This window comes from Equus quagga, chromosome 19, assembly GCF_021613505.1.
Source record: "Equus quagga isolate Etosha38 chromosome 19, UCLA_HA_Equagga_1.0, whole genome shotgun sequence".
NCBI lineage: Eukaryota > Metazoa > Chordata > Mammalia > Perissodactyla > Equidae > Equus > Equus quagga.
The window spans coordinates 13,466,167-13,484,805 of record NC_060285.1 but is presented as its reverse complement, the minus strand read 5'-3'; the positions used below and the strand labels follow the sequence as shown (position 1 = coordinate 13,484,805).

Sequence of the window (18,639 nt, the reverse complement as noted above, 5' to 3'; positions counted from 1 at the left end):
CTGCCACAGCATGGCCACCAAGGAGTGGTATAGGTCCACACCTGGGAACCCAACCCAGCCACCAAAGCAGAGTGTGACTAATGTAACTGTTAGACCACCAGGCCAGCCTCAGGGTTGCCATTTTAAATAAGATGGTTGGAACAGGTCTCATCAACAAGGTGGCATTTTGAGCAAAGAGGTGGAATGAGTTGGCCAGGCAGGTATCTAAAGGACCAAACAGTCGAGGAGCTTATCGCAATGATGGAGGAGCAGGAAAGATACACGCTAGAGGCTCAGTACCACTGGCACTCGGGGCTGCATAATTCTCGTGGGGGGGGTGGGGGGTGCTGTCCTGTGCCTTGTAGGATGTTTAGCAGCGTCCCAGCCTCCACTCTCTAGCTGCCAGCAGCACCTCCTCACCCAGCTATGACAACCAAAAACGTCTCCAGACATTGCCAAGCATGCCCTGGGGGCAAAACACACGGGGACGGCGAGGGGGCGGGGGGGTGGGGGGAGGGGGGGGAAGTGGGGGGGACGTGGGGCTGGGGGGTGGGGACCCCTGGCCTGGCCCAAGGTCACGGTCCCTCTCACCCATCCGCGCCGTGCGAATCTGTAAGCGGGCCAGCCGGGACTGAACAGTGCTCCCTGCACCGGAGCACGCCCGGACGCCACGTGTCACCGTCATCCCACCGCCGGGCCCGCTCCCCCTGAGGGCAGCCTGCGCCCTCGACCCTCGCTCACCCAGCAAACGTCTCTGTCCTCACCAACAAGACCTGAGCCCGGGAAATGGGCGGGGCCGTGGAGAGGGAGGCAGGAGAGCTGCTCCGCCACCAGCAGCCCTGGGTCCAGGCTGCCCCGGGCTGGGGCGGGGTTTTGCCACTTAAATGAGCAGACGTCTGTGACTGCGCTTAGCAAAGCGCCTGCCCCCAGCAGGCTCTCCCAGGCTGGTTTCTTTCTTAACACCTTGTGTTTGCTTTCCGCGGCGGCCGTAACCAATTACACAAACCTGGTTAAAACGGGTTAAAACTGGCTGAAAACAGCAGGAATTTATTCCCTCATGGTTTTGGAGGCCAGAAGTCTGAAGCTGGGGTGATGGCCGGGCAGTGCTCCCTCCGGAGACCTTCGGGGAGAATCGTTCCTCCCTCCTCCAGTTTCTGGCGGTTCCTGGGCCCCTCGGCTTGTGGCCACGTCACTCCGGTCTCGGCCTCCGTCTCTGCATGGCCATCTTCCCTATATATGAGCGTCTCTCTGTGACTCTCATAAGGACACCAGTCCTTGGATTCAGGGCCCAGCCTAAACTCAGGATGGTTTCATCTTGAGAGCCTTAACTAAGCGCATCTGCAAGTAACCTTCTCCCAATAAGGTCACATTCTGAGGTTTTGAGCGGACGTGCACTTGGGGGGACACTATCAAACCAATACACAACTCATGGTGGAGGAACCCAGGCCGGGGCCTCTGCCCTGCGCCGCTGCTCCTTTCTCCCAGCAAGAAAGGCCACCTGGAGGCTTCTGGCTCACACAGTCTGTGCCTCTGTTTCCCCTCCTGCAAGCCAGACCTTCCCGCTGTCTGAGCTCAACGTGTCCCCAGAACGTTCTGGGGCTGACTCAGGGCAGGAGAACGGAGTTCGCTTCCCTGACATTTCCTGCTCTGGATTAGCCCGGAGGTTCTCTGGGGACTTCGAGGGCACGGTGGGAGCCCACGTGGAAGAAGACAAGGTGGGTGGGAGCGGGGAGCGTGCACGTTTTAACCCTTTCCTGGCGCGGGAACCGGCCCTGAGCCGAGGCCGCGGTCCCGGTGAAACCTGAGACCACAGCGCCCCCTGGCGGTCGGCGGGGCGCGCCCACGGCTCCCGCGCGCTTCGGCAGCCATGCGCGGCGGAGGTGGCTGCAAATGAATTTAGCATCAGCACAGTTATTTAAATTGTTTTAATTAATCACAGATTGAGCAGTAAATGAACCACTAACTGGGGAGAGAGCGCGCAGTGAGCGATAAAGAGGTGAGGGGAGGAAGGCAAGTGCCCCGGGCGATGGTTTAAAGAAGCACAAATAGCTTCCAGGGGGCAGGGGGAGGGGGCTGGAGGCGCAGATCGCTGAGCTTGTCCTCCCACTCCTGACGGTCTCCCGTCTCGGCCCCTGGGGCGACACGTGGCGGCGGGAGGCGGCCCAGCGCGGGTGGGGTTGGGCGGGGCGCACGGCCTTAGGAACAGGAGGGTGCCCCCTCCCCTCCAAAAAGGATGGAGGGCTGGCCTAGCAGGAGCGGGGAGTAACACTTAGTAAGACGTTAAGACGTGCCGCGTACTGTATTTGGTGCACTGTGATGGGTGCACGTTTACACCCATTATTGTGTCTGAAAAACACGGTTTATAACAGCAAGCATCCTGTCCTGGCAATGCCAACGGCTCACTGGGTGACCGTAACTGTACGTAAGGCGCCAGGATCCGGTTTCTCCACCTGCAGATGGAACAGCAGACAATGCCTAAGAGCTTCCAGATCTAGGAGTCTTTTCTCTTGAGCAAGCTATTTCATTGACGCTCTGGCTCCAGCTTCCCGTCTGTACTGCAGGTTACCACCTTTCACTGAATTTAATACAGGATGCAGCAAACTGCAGCCTCGGGCCTGTTTTTGTTCAGCCCAGGAGCTGAGTGGTTTGTTTGTTTTTTTTTTTACATTTTGATACAGGTGAAAAAATCAAAAGAAGAGTAATATTTCAGGATGCATGAAAATTATATGAAATCTAAATCCCGTAAAGTTTTCATGGAACACAGCCACACCTGTTCATTTAAGGGTTGTCGGTGGCTGCTGGTGCAATACAGTGGCCGTTAAGTAATTATGACAGAGACTGTACCACCTGGAAGCCTAAAATATTGCCTATCTGACCATTTACATAAAAAGTGTGCCAACCCTTGGTTTAACACGTTTATAAAATGCACCATTTTTATGTACCACTAACAAGGGAAAATGCTGCCAAATTAAACTATAGCATAATGCTTTCCTATTACTTAGATTTTTTATTTTACACTTACTGAAAGTTATTTTAGACTATTTAAACATAGCTTGGTGCCACACTTGTGAATACATAAAAAGAAAATGTATGCAAGATAAATTGATAAAGGTGCTCCTAAAATGTACCATATCCAGACACCAACGCTTCTGAATCACTTTTTTGGCTCAAAATCTTTGTTTTGCTTTTGTCCTTGTTTTGCACACAGTATCGTCCTCAGTGCCCCTGGGTAACGCAGCATTTCTTTGTTTTTATTAAGGTTACGTTGTTCATAGCATTACATACGTTTCTGGTGTACATCATTATGTTTTAACTTCTGTATAGACGGCATCGTGTTCACCACCAAAAGTCTATTTGCCGTCCGTCACTGTACACATGTGCCCCCAAAGAAGACGGAAACACTAATTCGAAAAGATGCACGCACCCCTATGTCCATCGCAGCATTCTTCACAACAGCCAAGACTTGGAAGCAACCTAAGTGCCCATCACAGGATGAATGGATAAAGAAGATGCCGCATATCTTAAAACAACGCTTGGCCGTGGTCTCCGGATTTCCTTCCCAGCTGCTGACACCTGATCCGGAAGTCGTGATTGGAACATATGAGCTGTGACAACTGTGTTATGACTGCTTCCCAGCCAGCGGTGATGTTAAGAAACATCCCGATTTCAGAGACGTTAGAATGTGTGTGGGGAGGGTCACAGGGAGAGTGACATGAACAATAAACTTTTTCAAAAATTGTAACAGTTGTTGACTGGCTGGAATACAACAGGAAAAAAAACAGATCAGAGTTCTGTCCTCAAGGAGCGACAGTCTAGCAGGATAGGAAGATGATAGCCAGAAAAATACGGTTTGTGTTAGTAGCTGATGAGTGCTCTGAAGTTAAATAAGTGGGAGGGGAGGAGAAGGAAGAGGAGGAGGGGAAGAAAGAGAAGTGCATGCTGGGAAGTGCTACTGAGGTAGGGTATATCAAGGAAGGTCTCCTGGAGGAGCTGACATTTGAGCAGAGACCTGACTGAGTGAGGAGTGGGTCACAGAGAGACGTAGGAACGAGTGCTCCAGGTGGAAGGACGGCAGGTGTGACCTCGATGGGAGGGCAGTGAGGTGGGGGGAGGGAGGTGGAAGATGAGGTCAGAGAGGCAGTCTACAGCCAGGTCAAGCATGGAAGACTCTGGATTTTATTTCAAGTCTGCTAGAAAGCCACTGTGGGGGCGGGGGGTGGAGGTGAGCAGAGGAGTGGCATGATCTGACGAATAGTTTACAGTTTTGGCTTCTCTGGTGTAGAATGTAGGGTCGGGCAAGAGCAGAAGCAAGGAGACCAGCTTGGAGTGGAGGGGTGAAGGCAGCTTGGCCCAGGTGGTCATGATGGAGACGGGGAGGAGTGGTCAGCGTTTGAATATATTTTGAAAGTAGAGCCAACGGGGTTGTTGATGACTAGGAAGTAGGTGTGAGAGAAAGAGGGACATCGGGGATGACTCTAAGGAGGTGGTCTGAGGAACTGGAGGAAGAGAGTCGCCATTCTCTGAGACGGAGAAGATTAGAGAGGGACGGGACAGTCAGGAATTCCGCTGGGGACTTGCCCAGTTTGAAATGTCTATTAGATGGCCAAGTGGAGACCCAGGGAGGCAGCCAGACAGACAGCTTTGCATTTCAAAGGAAAGGACCAGACTGGAGAGAAACCCGGGAGACATCAGGGCGTGGATGGCGACCCAAGCCATGAGCTGGATGAGATCACAGGGGTGTGGACGCCAGTGGAGAGGATGCTCCGGGGGCTGAGCCCTGGGGCCCTCCAACAGGGAGAGTTCAGAGAGATGAGAAGGAACCAGAAAGAAAGACAGAAGGAGCCAGCAGTGAACAGGACGGCTACCTCATTCGTAGGTCCAAGCATAAAGTGAAATGCAGGCAGAACAGGCAAGACAAGTGACAGGCAAGACAGGAGGCGCTGGGTGAAGCGAGGAACCCTCCAGGCTGTGGGGCAGGGCAGCTGCCAGATATTGGTGAAAACAGGTCCAGGGGTAACCAAGGGGTGACTGGCTGAGGGAGGCGTAAGGACAAGTGCATCGGAGGAGAGGCGTCTAAGGAACCCAGGGGCTGGGGTGCTGGAGGAGTCCTCTCTGCAGACTCTAAAATCCCCCAGATTTGGACCCGAAGTCCATATTGGAGGCCTGGCAGGTAGCCAGAGGCTAAGAGCTTCGGTCTCAGAGACACAAACTCGGGGTCCACAGATGACTGCAAGGAAGAAGGGCTGGCAGAGGTTTTAATCTCATCATCCACGCCTTGTCCTGGACAGCAAGGATGGGCAAGGCACCCCCGCCGAACACGGCGTGTGGGAGAGGAGAAAAACCTACTTGAAAGGCTGCCAGGGACACGGTGTGCTGGGGGAGCTCCAGGCGTCCTCCAGACCAAGAGGGCAAGGGGCTGCGGGGGCGGGGGGGGGGGGGTTGCTGTGTGTGGGGAGTCCTGCTGATGGCGCCCCATGGTCCTAGAGGGCACGGCAGAGGGGCTGGGCTGGGGCATCCCCAGACTGCGGGGAGGCGGGACCGTTCATGCCGGCAGGGGGGCTATGCTATCACTCACATTGGTTGGAGCTGTGGGTGCACGGTGATTATGAAAAGCAGGCTGACTTTTATTGCTTTTATTCTTGTTTGAAATTCTCTACAGCCCTTCTTGCCCGACCTGGGCCGACGGCTGCCTCCGACTCCCTTGGGCGGCCGCTGGTCTGGGGAGCTGGGAGATGTGGGAAACTGAGTCAGGTTCGGAAGGCAGTAGGGGATGAGATTTTGTGGGGTGGGGGTGGAATAGCCAACCGCCTCTAAGGGCTTCACATACAGCGACTCATTGAAGCCTCACGACCACCCTGTAAGCAGGCTCTGTAACTAGCCCCATATTATGGAAGAGGAAACTGAGGCACTGAGAGGTATGTGACATGCCCGAGGGTCCACAGCTTCCAGGGGGAAGAGCCAAGGCTCCCACCGAGACCAGCTGGCTCCAGACTCTGTGCTCTGGGCCCCCGTGTGGCCCTGCCTCGCACTGGGCTTCACCCTGATGACCCGGGGTCCTGGCTCCTCACGGCAGTGCTGCACACGGGGCTGTGAGCGTGGTGGGTTCATCCTGCTGGTCTCTCTGGCTGTGAGCACCGAGGAGTGGGGCGTTTCCCAGATGCCTGAATTTCCACGGTCCCCTCCTTAGTCATCCAATGGCTGTGTCCTGGAGCAGACGGCCGGTTCCTTGGGCCCCAGGACCTCAGTGGGCAGCCTCAGCAGCTCCTCCCTCTCTCTGATGAGGATGGAGATGGACGGGTTTGCGGGGATGCAGCAAGAGACTGCTGGCGGCAGGGTCCACGCAGGGCTCCACACCTGTTACCAGAAATGATAAAGTTCCTTGTTTAAGGCAGGTTGAGTCGGGGTTTCCCTCACTTGCAGCCGAAAGCACCGTTAAGTGAATTACAAGGACAGTCTGCCCGGCACCAGGTCCCGGGCAGAACAAGCCGGAATGTAGGGAAGGTCAAGATTCGGAGAGTCGAGCATCAGAGAGGTCTGGCAGCCAGGCTGTAACCCCAGGAAGACCCCCATAATCTCAGGGGACCCCCTAAAGTAGGACGGGGTCCCATACGGGGAAACTGGATGTAGAGCAAGGTCTCAGGATGGACCGTCAGGCCGTTTCCTGCCGTGCAAGTGACAGAAGAGGTGGGTACACCAGCCAGAGAGGGACGCTGCCCGCCGGGAGCCCGAACTCCACCACGCATTAGCTGTGTTCCCTTAGACAATCAGCTGAACCTCTCTGTGTCAGTTCCCTTCTCTGCCACACGAGGACGGTAAAGCACCTGCCCCTGGGGTCGCCAGGTGGACAGATGAGATCGTCCTTGCCAGGAGCTTAGTACAATGCCAACGACGCTGAGAAAGTGGCAACTAGGAATATTACTCAGCCTCCTCTGCAGAGGTTTATTTATCAAAACTGGGAACCAGGGGACGAGTGGCGAGAAGGGCTCGTGCTGAATTCCCCCGATGCCTCCCCGCACACACATTCCACGTCCTTTTGGTCCTATTGTTCATTCACGCAACAAATATTCCTGAGCTCCCATTTATTCCATACCCTGTTCTTGGCACTAAAGATACAGAAGTAAACAAGATATTCATAATTCCTCATCTCTTTCTGCCTGTTACGTTCTAGGAGCAAAAACAGACACACAAGGAGATACATAAAACACAAGATAATTTCAGATCAAGGTAAGTATTAGGAAAAACAGAAAGAGCACAGAGACAGAGAGAGACTGGCACGGGGAGCTCCTTTAAATGGGGTCAGCAGGGAAGACATCTGAACAGAGATTGGAATGAATGACAAGAGGAGGAAGCCAGGCCAAGACCTGAGAAAGGACTTTCCAATACAGAGGAAACAGGCAGCAAGTGCAAAGGTCCTGAGGCAGGACCAGACTTGATGTGTTGGAGGAACTGGAAGAGACAGGGAGGTGGTGCTGGGGGAGCAAGAGGATGGTAGGGAAGCCAGTCGAGAGGAGGCTGGAGGCCAAGGGAATCCCAGAGCAATGAGAAGCCTGTGGAGGTGCAAGCAGGTGTAAGCCCCATCTGACTTATGTTTTCAAAAGGGGGAGTCTGGCCGCTGTGTTAACAGATGACTGCAGGGAGGGAGGGCACAGGGAGAAGCGGGGAGCCCTGGGGTTGAGGTTTTCATGCTTGTCCAGAGGAGACGCCATGGCACCTTGAACAGGCGGTGCAAGGAAATGTGGCTCGGGAGATATTTCGGAAGCAGAGACAACAGGACCTTGCAACGTACCAGGCCGTCGAGCCATCCCAGCGGCGAGGCCCGGCCCAAGAGGTGGCACTTTCTTTCCGCCTTTGCCCTGGGTTGGCCCTGCCTGAGCTGCCCACACTCTGGGCCCCACTCCCAGTGTGTCTGGCACTTGTCCCACAGCCGGCCACCCACGGTGGGGAGACGCCTCCTGCCCCCCGCCCCGTGTTCTCCCCTCCCCACCCTCCGCACGCAGAGTTCCTGACTGGTACCTTCTCTTCCCTGAGGAGTCTGTGGCTTCTGCCTCCAGCTGAAGGCATCTCCTATAACATCAGTCGAGACAGCACCGATGGCCAAGCCTGGCTCTGCCCCTGGTTTATCACGCGCAAAGGGACTTTGTGAACTTTGTCTCCTTCGAGCCTCAGAAGCCATAAGAAGGGCTAATATTTATTGAGCACGCACGAGGCACCGACACCACGGGAAGAGCTTTGCTTACAGTTATGGGTTGAACTGGGTTCCCCCCAAAAGATGTTGATGCCCAACCCCCACTGCCTGTGAATGCGACCTTATGTGGAAGGAGGGTCTTGGCAGGTGTAATGGAGTCGGGAGGCCATTAGGGCAGGTCCCAACCCATATGACTGGTGGCCTTCTTAGAAGAGAGCATACGCAGAGCCGGACACACAGGGAAAGGCCACGGGACAAGAGAGGCGGAGGTGGAAGTGATGTGTTGACACACCGAGGTGGGCCAGGACGCCGAATGCCCGGGGGTGAGGTCACAGGATGACCAGGAGCGGCCCCTGCAGACCCTTGGGTTCCCGACGCCCCCGCTCTGCAAGCTCGCCTCTGGCACGTTCTCTGACAACGATGCTTCACTGGGGGCAGAGATTCAGTTCATAAAGAGGCTTCGACTCTCTTCCGGGTTCACTGCTCCCCCATTCTGTAAGGCAACAGGAAGACCCGCACCTCGCACAGGATGAAACTGAGTCTCAGAGAAGCCAGGTGCATCCATAGCCCTGTGACTCCAGACTAGAGTCCTTCCTGGCCCCTCAGACCCCACTCCAAGGCTGACCCCCCATCTGTGCCACTAGAGGGGTGGGTTCTTAAAGACGTGAGGGACCTACCAGGCCTTAGGGCCAGACACGCAAAGCTAGAAGGGACATCTGGGCTCACTTAGTCCAAACCACTAATTTCACTGAAAGCCGAGGCCCAGAGAGGGAGGGAGGCTTAGCCAACATCACACAGCTTGAGAGACCTGGGTCTCTAGACCCAAAGATCTGACGCTCTCTCATCCAAACCGTAGCCACCCTATGTATCCGTCACAGTCCAGTCAGGAGACCAAACCGGGGAAAATTTAACATAGAGAATTATTAATTAGCAACGGGGATTAACTACTGAGAGGAATAAAGAGAAGAGAAATAGCGGATGTAAGGAGCGGGCTCCCCCCCCGCCCCCCGGGGCGGAGGCTGGGCACCCAGGGAAGGCACACATTTGAAAGAAGCTGCACCCCACCCGAGACTGAGAGGCAGACCTCGTTGGAGAGGGTGCGGCTGAGCCGGCCGGGTGGTGGAAGTTTGCTAGGCTGCCACAGGCCGGGGCTCAGTGGGGTGCAGCTGGCCTCGCTGGGCGAGGGGCTTCATCAGGGTCCCCTCGTGTCCCTGGCAGGGAAGGCAGCTGCTGATGTGGAAGCCACCTGCTTAGGCCACGAAACAAAAGCCCGGGGCCCTCCAGCGCCCTCTGCTGACCAGGCCCAGCATTGCGCCTGCTGGAGGAGGAGAAACGTTTGCAGGGCCCAGCTCCACAGGGGGAAAGCTGGGCAAGGGAGGCTGGGTTTGGAGCTGAGAGACGATCGACTGACAACTGGCACACCCCGCGGTCAGAGGAGCCAGATAATTCCTCGGCGTGCTATTCAAAGCCTCTGCCGTCCAGCCCCCTCCCCTCTTACACGCGTGCTCCTTGCACGACTTACAGCTCCCCAGGTAAGACAAGCTCCTCCCTGTCCCCCTGCTCCGGCCGCCCCCTCGTCCTGTCTGCCTCCTTCACATTAAAAGGCACGTGTTGAGTCCCTGCTAGGTTCCTCTTGTGGCAGAGCTTGGTGCCCACCAGTCCTCGTGAAGGTCACCCCCAGGGAGGGCCATGGTCTGGATCCATCCAGAGGTGCTGGCCTGCAGGGCTCTGCTCGTGACCGCTTTGCCACCCCAGTCACACCTGTCCCCACGTGTGTGCTTGGTCCAGACTATGATGACCTCCAGCTCTGCCTTCCTGCTTCAGAGGAGCCCAGCACTGAGCAGGTGCTTGGGGACCGTCCCCCAGGGACTGAAAGGCCCATTTTCAGTATTCTGGGGTTCCGGAATTTTGGACACTATGAACTGTGAGGCGTTTACATCTTGAGACACACCCAGAGAGTTATACGCTGAATAAAAGCTCAAAATGAGCCAATTGTATAAAACAATTTCCAGGTATCCCGTTATCACTTAAATTCCTAGTTCCTGGGTTACTGACGAGACAGAGCACTTTTCTCTGTGTGGAGAGTCATTTCCGTTTCCTCCAGAGTCCGTTTGAACCCCAAGACTATTCCCCAAAGTCCTAATGGAGTCGCCCTAGCATAGGGAGGGGAGATGGGAGGGAAAGAGAAGGAAGTCACAGGAGGATGGAGGCCAGAGGAAGGAGGGAGGGCCAAACCCCAGCCTCGGGAGCCTGACCGCTTGCCTCCCTGCAGGGCGGGTTCCCTCTGCCCCCACCAGGGCCCTGTGACCACCGGTGAGTGAACAGCTCATGCCCTGCACAAGAGCACCCACTGAGGGGCCGGGAAAACGCAGCTCTCCCTGGTTACGGGCTCCACGCCCGCCCACATCTGCCCCAAGGAGAGCCCTTCCCAACGGCCACAGGCCCTATGGGGAGTGGCAGCAGCTCGGGCCATACATAGGAGGGACGGTGCAGGGGGCCCAGCTCTCATCTCTTCAGCCAAGGACCCTACACAAAGGATCTGGACCAAAAGGATGACGTTGACCCCACCCCAACCCCCTAGGGAAACTAAGGGAGAGAAAAGAGATCTCGTGGCCCATGCGAACTGACTGTGAGATGTGTGTGGCCCCCTCTCTGATGATTCCTGGCTGTGCCAAAAATTTTCTCCATGTCCTCAGCCTCCAGGGGCCAGGCCGGGAGGTGGTCAGCTGGGACTGAGCGATCCTGAGGCCTGTGTGTGCCCAAGCATGGACAGATGCTCCTCTGGTTTATTTCCTATTAGCCTGGTCATGCAACACACTGTGTGTAATGGGTATATGAATCAAGAGCCACACTCCCTTTGTGTTCCGTGGGGCTCTGCAGAAATTTTCCCATGTCCCTCAGCCTCACTCTGGCACTTCTCCAGCTGGCCAACCTGACATTTCTGGAGCTGGCAATTTGCAGCCCCTAAACTGGGAAGTGACATGTTCTTGAGCTTTTGTAAGTGGCAGCGATGAAATCATTAGAAGGCCAGCCTCCCTTTTTGCTCCTAGAGAACCAGTCTGTTTCCAAATCTATGGAATTGGAGAGGCCAGGAGGCAGCCGATGGAACAGACGCCGGCAAGCTGGCCCCACGGGGCTTATCCAGGGCTGTCTCACTTCCTACAGGCCCAGCTTCTCACATCCTGCCAGCACAACCACCCTGGCTGCCTCCCGGCCCAACCCTGCCAGAGGTCCCCAAGGTCACCCTCAGCTGATCTCTCTGTACTAGCAAGGAGACCGTGCAGGACAATGGAAAAAGCCTGGGCTTAGGTGACCCATAAGCCAGAGTTTAAATCTGGATCTGAGTGCCTAGGCCAGGTGACTTTACCTCCCGGGCCTCATCTGTAAAATGGGCATGTCATACCTCTCTCCCCGGCTTGTGGTAAAGACTAATGAAATCTCCCAGAAGTCTGGCACAGAGTTGGTGTCCAACAAACATCAGTTTGATGGCCCCCGATACATCCTCCCCTCCTGCCCTGGGCCCAGCCCATCAGACGGTCATGGCTGGCCTTTCATTACGTCAAAGAACGAATCCAGGGAACAGCCGTGGCAGCAGATCTGGGCTCTTCACTCTAAATGCCCAGCTGTGAGTTTACCCAGCCCTAGAGCAGTTCTCATGCACTTCCTTCCAGGGCCAAATGCAAAAATCATCAGCGGACTGGCCACTTGCAAAGGCGTCCTTGCTCAGCTGTCCCGCCCTCCTCAGCACCAGTCTCCGTCTCAGCCCATCACGCCATTGGGTCAGTCGTCAGTCAATCTCATGGACTGTGGGACATCTGCATCCCGTGATGCCGTGCACATGAAATGCAGGTGAATTTCATCTGAAAATGCAAATCTCACAAAGGAAGCGGGAGTCCATGAGATCAGCCAAAGTGATCTTAGGGCATGGCTCAGATCACACACGTGTCTTTGACAAACGAGCGGTTGAGAAGCAGGCTCTGTCGTTCAAGGCCCTGTTCCTCCACTTTCTAGCCGCACAACCAGGAGCAAGTCAGCGAACTTCTCCACGCCTCCATTCCCGCATAACACACGTGGAACAATACGTCCTACCACACAGACTTGCGGTCAAAATAAATCCATTAACAGACACAGAGAGCCCAGCACGTCGTGAGCGCTCAGAAAATATTAATTATTAGTACTATCTAGAAGGGTAAGACCTGTTAATAATTAACAAAGAGGAAATCAATGAGGATAATGAGTAAGTACCTCCAAAGAGAATAATTTAAATATCAAAGCGCTAAGAGAGGCCCTTAGGAAAACTTAGGAAGCCCTCCAGCGTTTTTTGCAAAAATGACCCTCTTTATAGCTGTGCTGTGGAAACCTAATAAGAAGTGAAGCTTGTCCTAACCAACCATTATACCGTCTTGTCAGAAAAATTCCACCTAAAGGAGAAAAACGTGGTTCACTCTTCGTTCATTCTAAAGATTAGTGTACTATTTTAATTATAGTAAAATAGTGTTAAACACAAGGCACAATTTACTTAACTTTTGTTGTAAGTTTTAGCGTTGTGCTTCAGGCACAGGTGGTCCCGATGCAAGGGGATGAGACGTGGAGATGGCACTGACGTCCAAGTGGTGGTCCCAAGCTCACCCTTGTGCGGCGTAAATATTCGTGTGGCTGGAGGAGGGGGGGCCCAGGCTGGGGAAACGGGAAGCTGACAACCTAATTGGCAGGAGGATAAGAGCTAAGCCATCCACATGCTAAAATCGTATCACACATAAGAAGGAGGTCAGTGCCATAGAAAAGAAAAGAAGGATCAGGGTTCCAGAGCAGGGTGAACACAAAGGGCCTGGCTGAGAAAGGGTGTCTGAGCAGACTATCGGGAACAAAAGAGTGAGCATGAGACTGTGTAGGGAAAAGCATTTCAGACAGAAGGAACAGCAGATGCAAAGATGTGAGTGTGTCTGGTGTGTTGGAAGGAACTGCCAGGAGGTCTGTGGAGCTGGAGCACAGAGAAGCCATGGAATGGGATTTCCCAGGGGCCCGGAGGCTACTGGTTCTCCTCCGGATTCACAGGGGGCCGGGCAGGTGCTCAAGCAGGGAGACGAGATACGGGGCATACAGACTGCGGGGGAAAGGGGAAAAGCAGTTGTCCTGATGCAGTCGTCCAAGGCGAGGACACAATCTGCTCACCCGGAGGGCGACCGAGGGGGCGGGGGAAGTGGTGGGATTCCAGGCACCATGAAAGCTCTAACCAACGGGATAGGCTGATGGAGTCCATGTGGAACGTGAGGAAAAGGAGTGGGATAATTCCCAGCTTTCTGGTTTCCATCCATCTGGGCTCAGGCCTGGAGCCTAAGTCAGTTCCCCAAACTGAAGCGTCACCGCCCAACAGGACAAGAACAACGAGCAGTGGGGAGTCAGCCACAGCAACCCCCACAATACGGCCACCCACCACGTGCAGCCTGGGAAATGAGAACAACAGCACGCAACGGGCGGGGTCGCCAGGCACAACCCCTGTGCTGTGCTCGCAGGAACTCATTTAACGCTCGCAACAAGCCTGTGACTGAGCACACCAGTCCCACTTCAGCCATGGGGGACCCCGAGCCCAGAGACGTCGCTACACAGACCTCACACAGCTAGGCAGCGGCAGGGTTAAGACGTGAACCTGGGATTGTCCCACTTGACAACCGGAGTCCTTGGCCACTGTGTGGCGCCCCCGCCTCCCAGGCCAGGCAGGTCATGTGCCCCCCTCTCTGAGCATCTGTCATACGAGAGAGATGACCTCAGTGGTGTCCCGGCTCCGGTATTTTCTATGCTATGAAATCAGGGGTCAAGAGACCCGGTGCTGCTCTTCTTGGGGCCTCCACTGAACTGGCCCTGTGACCTTGGGAAAGTTGCTTCCCTCTCGGGCCAGTTTCCCGTCTCGGCTAGACGGTCCCTCCAGGTCTTTTCTGCTCAAAAATAATCTGAGTGTAAAAATACACCGTTTTCTGAAAGTTCCAGCAGGCACCTGTGGACCCTTTCCAAGGGAGCAACGGGTTGCACGGCCCTCTACACAGACAACCTCCCAGGACATCCCTGTCGAGCCACATGTCGCCCAGCCTGTCCCCCTGCCCATAACCCGCACTGGCCGTGCCCCTTGGAGGAAGCGACGGAGGGCCCCGCAGCTCGGCTCGCTGGGGGTCCGCACGTCCTCGGAGCCCCGGTCACCTGGCCTCCCTCCTGTGTATCCTGAGCTCCCACCTGCACTCCCCTTCTCTCTTCTGTTCTCCCAGAATCAGAAAAAGAACTGTGCCAAGTCAGGGTTTCCTTTCAACCTGCAAAGGCAAGTCCCCAAGTCACGGTCCGCTATGTGCGCCGCTGCGGCGTTCAAGGCCTCCTGTCCTCCGGCCCGCCCACCCACCGCGGAGGGGGACGCTGTGCCATCCCCACCCGTGCTGGCGAGGCGCTGGCATGGCACAGGAGCGTGGGTCATGCCTGCCTCCCAGGGCTGGCCCTCCCTGTGGCCAGGCACAGAGCCCACGTCCTCGGCAGAGCGATTCTGCCTCCCTCCACCCGACACCCTGCTCTGGGCAAACTCACAGCTCTTCCCCAGGCGAACCCCACCCGCTGGGTTACCATCCCCATCTCTACAGCACCTCCTCCTCCCCGAGCCCTCAGAGACGGCTCCAGGGCCACCTCCTCCAGGAAGTCCTCCCTGATTTCCCAGGAGGAGGGAACCTAACCTTCCACGAAAGCCACATGGGCAGTTTGGTCTTCTTTGTTTAATTTTTTTAAATAAAATCTGTATATATTTCAGGTGAACAACATGATGGTTTGATATACATGCACATCATATATATACATTTCACTGCTGGGGGTCCCTCTTGGCTTTGCTTTCTCGGATGAGTTGGGGGGTAAAGTGCCTCCTAAGTGTGAAGTCTCTGCAACAAGAGGCACCTGGGTTCAAATCCCACCCCTGCCACTTCTTCATGGGCGGCCTTGGGCAAGGTTCACCCTGGATGTCCTCTTCCTTGTGAGACTTTTGGGAGATTTCAACGAAATTATCAAGTTTAGGCCTAGTGCTGATTGCAGCAGCTAACGCATCCTGAGGACCTTCTGCAGGCCGGCACTGTTCAAGGCCCTTTACATTCAGTTCTCACAGCAGCCCTGTCACAGGGATTCTGTCAATGAACACATTTCATAGAAAAAGAGACTGAAGTACAGGAACTGGCTCAAAGTTCCCTGGCTCCTCTCCTCCCTTGCTGTGTGGCTTTGGGCAAGTCACTTAACCTCTCTGATCTTGTTATTTTACTGCTTGGGTGTCCCAGTTTCTATCTCTGGAAAATCCGGCATGTATTAGTACTCAAAATCAGCTAGGGTTGTTTTTTGTTAATCATCATTGCCTTCGTCATCATTACCAATATAATTACGGAGTTGGCCAAAGAAATAAGAGGTACTCAGTAAACATTCAACAAAGGAGGGAGGGAAGCAGTAAGGGAATGAAGAATGAATGAATGAATCACCCACCAGAGAAAGTTCTGGAAGCACAAAGGGGAGTAAGAGAGTGTGGAACATATTTAAGTGATGCGTCTAGGAATAGATGCAGCCCGTGGGTGCAGAAGAAATGGCTGCAGCTACATAACGCTCCACCCCTGGGCTGATGTCGCCCTTCCACCCCCGGCGCGAATCCTAGAGCCGTTTGTGCCCTGATGGATGGTGATGCAGACGGAAATGTCCATCGATCGTAATTGGTCCCTAAATGGACCCCATAATACAAGTTATCAGTTTAAGACCCAGGGACACTTTATTAATATTTGTAATTTATGGGCTCATTTGAGAAGTCATCAGGGACGACAAACCTAATAAATCACGGGTCATAAGGACTCAGACAGCAGCGCGGGGGCCCTTCCGTGAGATGGGTGGTCGCCGCTGAACTTTTGAGACAATCATAGCAACTGTCACCAGGGAGACAGGCTGCAAAAGGGAGTCTGGACTGGCGGCGGTGCCAGCTGGAGGCAGAGTGTCAAGAAGGGACCGCGTTTCCTGGTCCAGCGGGGTCTGCGGGGGGGAGATGCTGCTGTCCATTGTGCCCCGACTTTAGCGGGCACTGTATGTGCGCTGCCTCGTTCAAGGCCCTCACCACCCGCCTGCACGTAGCCGCCTGCATCCGCATTTGTCAGACGAGGCCACAAGGCTCAGGGAGACGAGGCCGCCTGCTCAGCGACTGCAGTTAACCAGTGAGCTGGGATTCAAAGGCGGGAGACGCCCTCCCGACGGCTCATGTTCTTGGTCACTGGGCTCTTCTGGCCACCAGTCCAAGGCACAGAGGGGGAAACTGAGACCAGTGATGCAGCCACACACCAGCTTGCCGACGGCAGGGCTGAGATGGGACTCCGGCATCTCGGCGTCTGCTTCTCCTTCTTTCTGAGACGCTTCCCCGGCTCCCTGGCCCCTTCCCTCGCGTTCTTGTCTCCTCACTCACTTTCTCCCTCTAGCACTGGTCACCTGCCACGTCGTATATGCGTCTGTCTGAGTCCCAGCCTGTGCACGTCAGCGAGCTGAGCGTTTGAGCTGTTCCATTTCACAGCCACTTGTACCCAAGATGGGGACAGAGACCTGGACTCAAAGGCAGTTGGCTGCACACGCGTCTCAAGGACGTGGTCTTCCCAGTGGAACTGAAATAACCAAGCTCCTCGTGCTGGAATCGTCCCCGTGGCCTCACCCACAGACCCCAACCGTCAGCAAGGGGCACTGCCCACATTGGCACCTGTGTGGGCTTTCTCAGACCCCCGGGAGCTGCCAGGCTTCAGGCCTGTGTCCCGTGAAGTTGCCTTTGTACATCTCAGCGTCAGCCTGGTATGTGTTCAATATCAAGTTTGTCACCAAGAAGGCCACCTCACTTCTTTTCTCTAGGTTTTTAGGGAACTTGTGCCTTGCAGCTCCCAGCTACGAGCTGTAGTGTTCTGGTTGTGCATCCAAGATTCATGTTCCTCTTCTTGCTACCAGTACTACCCTAATTTTATTCAGGGTGGCAATGTTCCCAGGTTAAAGACTGTATTTCCTAGCCCCACTTTCAGCTAAGAGGGGAGGTTTAAGGAGGTGAAGGAGAAAGTCATTAGGTGAGCTTTTCTCCAGAAAAAGCTCTTGACAAGGGGGCTGGCCGAGCTGAGAGATTGGTCCTTTTTCCCTTCCACTTGGAATTCAAACCTGATGTCTGGAGCCCCAGCAGCCAACTTGGACTGTGAGGCAACCTTGAGGATGGAGCTGGTACTAAGGTAGGTAAATGCTGAGAATAGTGAATCTGCTAACACAGCCCTGGCCTGACAACCCTGGGGCTGCATTTACATGACAGAAAAAATACATTTATATTTTCTAAGATATAGATGCCCATATTCTGTGACTTGCAGCCAAACAAAATACTAACTAACATGCTAACACATGCATTTTCGTTCAGCAGACCGTCATGGAACACCTGCTATATGCAAGCCACTGTGTTAGGCGTGTGGTATGAAAGATGAGTAAGGCACAGCCTGGCTTTCAAGGGCCTCATAGTGCAGGGAATTCCATGTGGAAACTATGATAGCGGTATCAAAAGAAAAATGGACAGAGATTTATTTGATAGGAATACTTTACTGAGTGAGATCCAAACTGTTCACAAACAGGAATGCTTCAAACTGAAAACCGGTATGAGGCTCAGAGGCGTGACGTTATAGGATGGCTTATGAAATGAAAGTGAGGAAGTCGTTTAACCTTTAAACCTTGATTGTTACAATGGAAGTTTCCAGACGGCAGGGGACTGGTTAAAAGTAAGTATCTTCTACCATTTTTGGAAGATGACTTAAGTCTCTTTTGTGATTGTCAGAGGCATTGACAAGAAGTAAGCGAAGTTCAGTCTCGCTCGTGTAGCTGAAATAAGCCCGGCTTCGTTTTGCTTATACGGCTTAACTGGTTTTCTCTGCTCCAGGGGTTGTCGGGCCTGGTCTCTGTTCTGCTTTATTTTAACAGTGCGAAGTCTGAGCTGAGGGACGCAGAACTGGGGCCCTGGCCCAGCAGGCAGGGCAGAGAAAGCCACCCAGAGACACGCTGCACGGTCATGAACAAGGACTCCCCGGGGAGATTTGGGGCAGAGACAGAAGCAGAGGTGCAGGACAGATCATGAGGAGTCTGTTCACCAGGCTGAAAGGTTTGGGTTCTGCCCCACCCCACCCGGGCACACGCTCACACACGTACCCCACACACATACACACATGGACATGTGTGAACACACAGGCACACGCATGCATGCACACGAACTGAACCATCCTGAACCTCTTGCCTTTCTCCAAACCTCCTAGGTCCTCTCGTGCCTCCAGGCCTTTGTCCGGGCTGTTCCCTCTGCCTGGAACACTCTCCAGGCCCCTCCCCTTGGCTGGCTCCCAGGTTAGCGTGATGGGAGGTGCTCCTTCTGGGCGTGATGGGAGGTGCTCCTTCTGGGTGTGATGGGAGGTGCTCCTGAGTGTGATGGGAGGTGC

General features: G+C 54.6%; 1 protein-coding gene across 1 annotated transcript in view; it reads left to right on the top strand.

The window, feature by feature from the left end:
- Window positions 1-240: 240 nt before the first annotated feature.
- ISX (intestine specific homeobox) overlaps window positions 241-18,639 on the top strand; it is a 49,326-nt gene continuing 30,927 nt past the window's right edge. Inside the window, exons 1-3 of the mRNA XM_046646706.1 lie at window positions 241-275; window positions 1,529-1,694; window positions 10,437-10,477. Of these exons, the coding sequence (XP_046502662.1) occupies window positions 241-275; window positions 1,529-1,694; window positions 10,437-10,477 (242 nt within the window). The remainder of the gene's footprint in view (window positions 276-1,528; window positions 1,695-10,436; window positions 10,478-18,639) is intronic.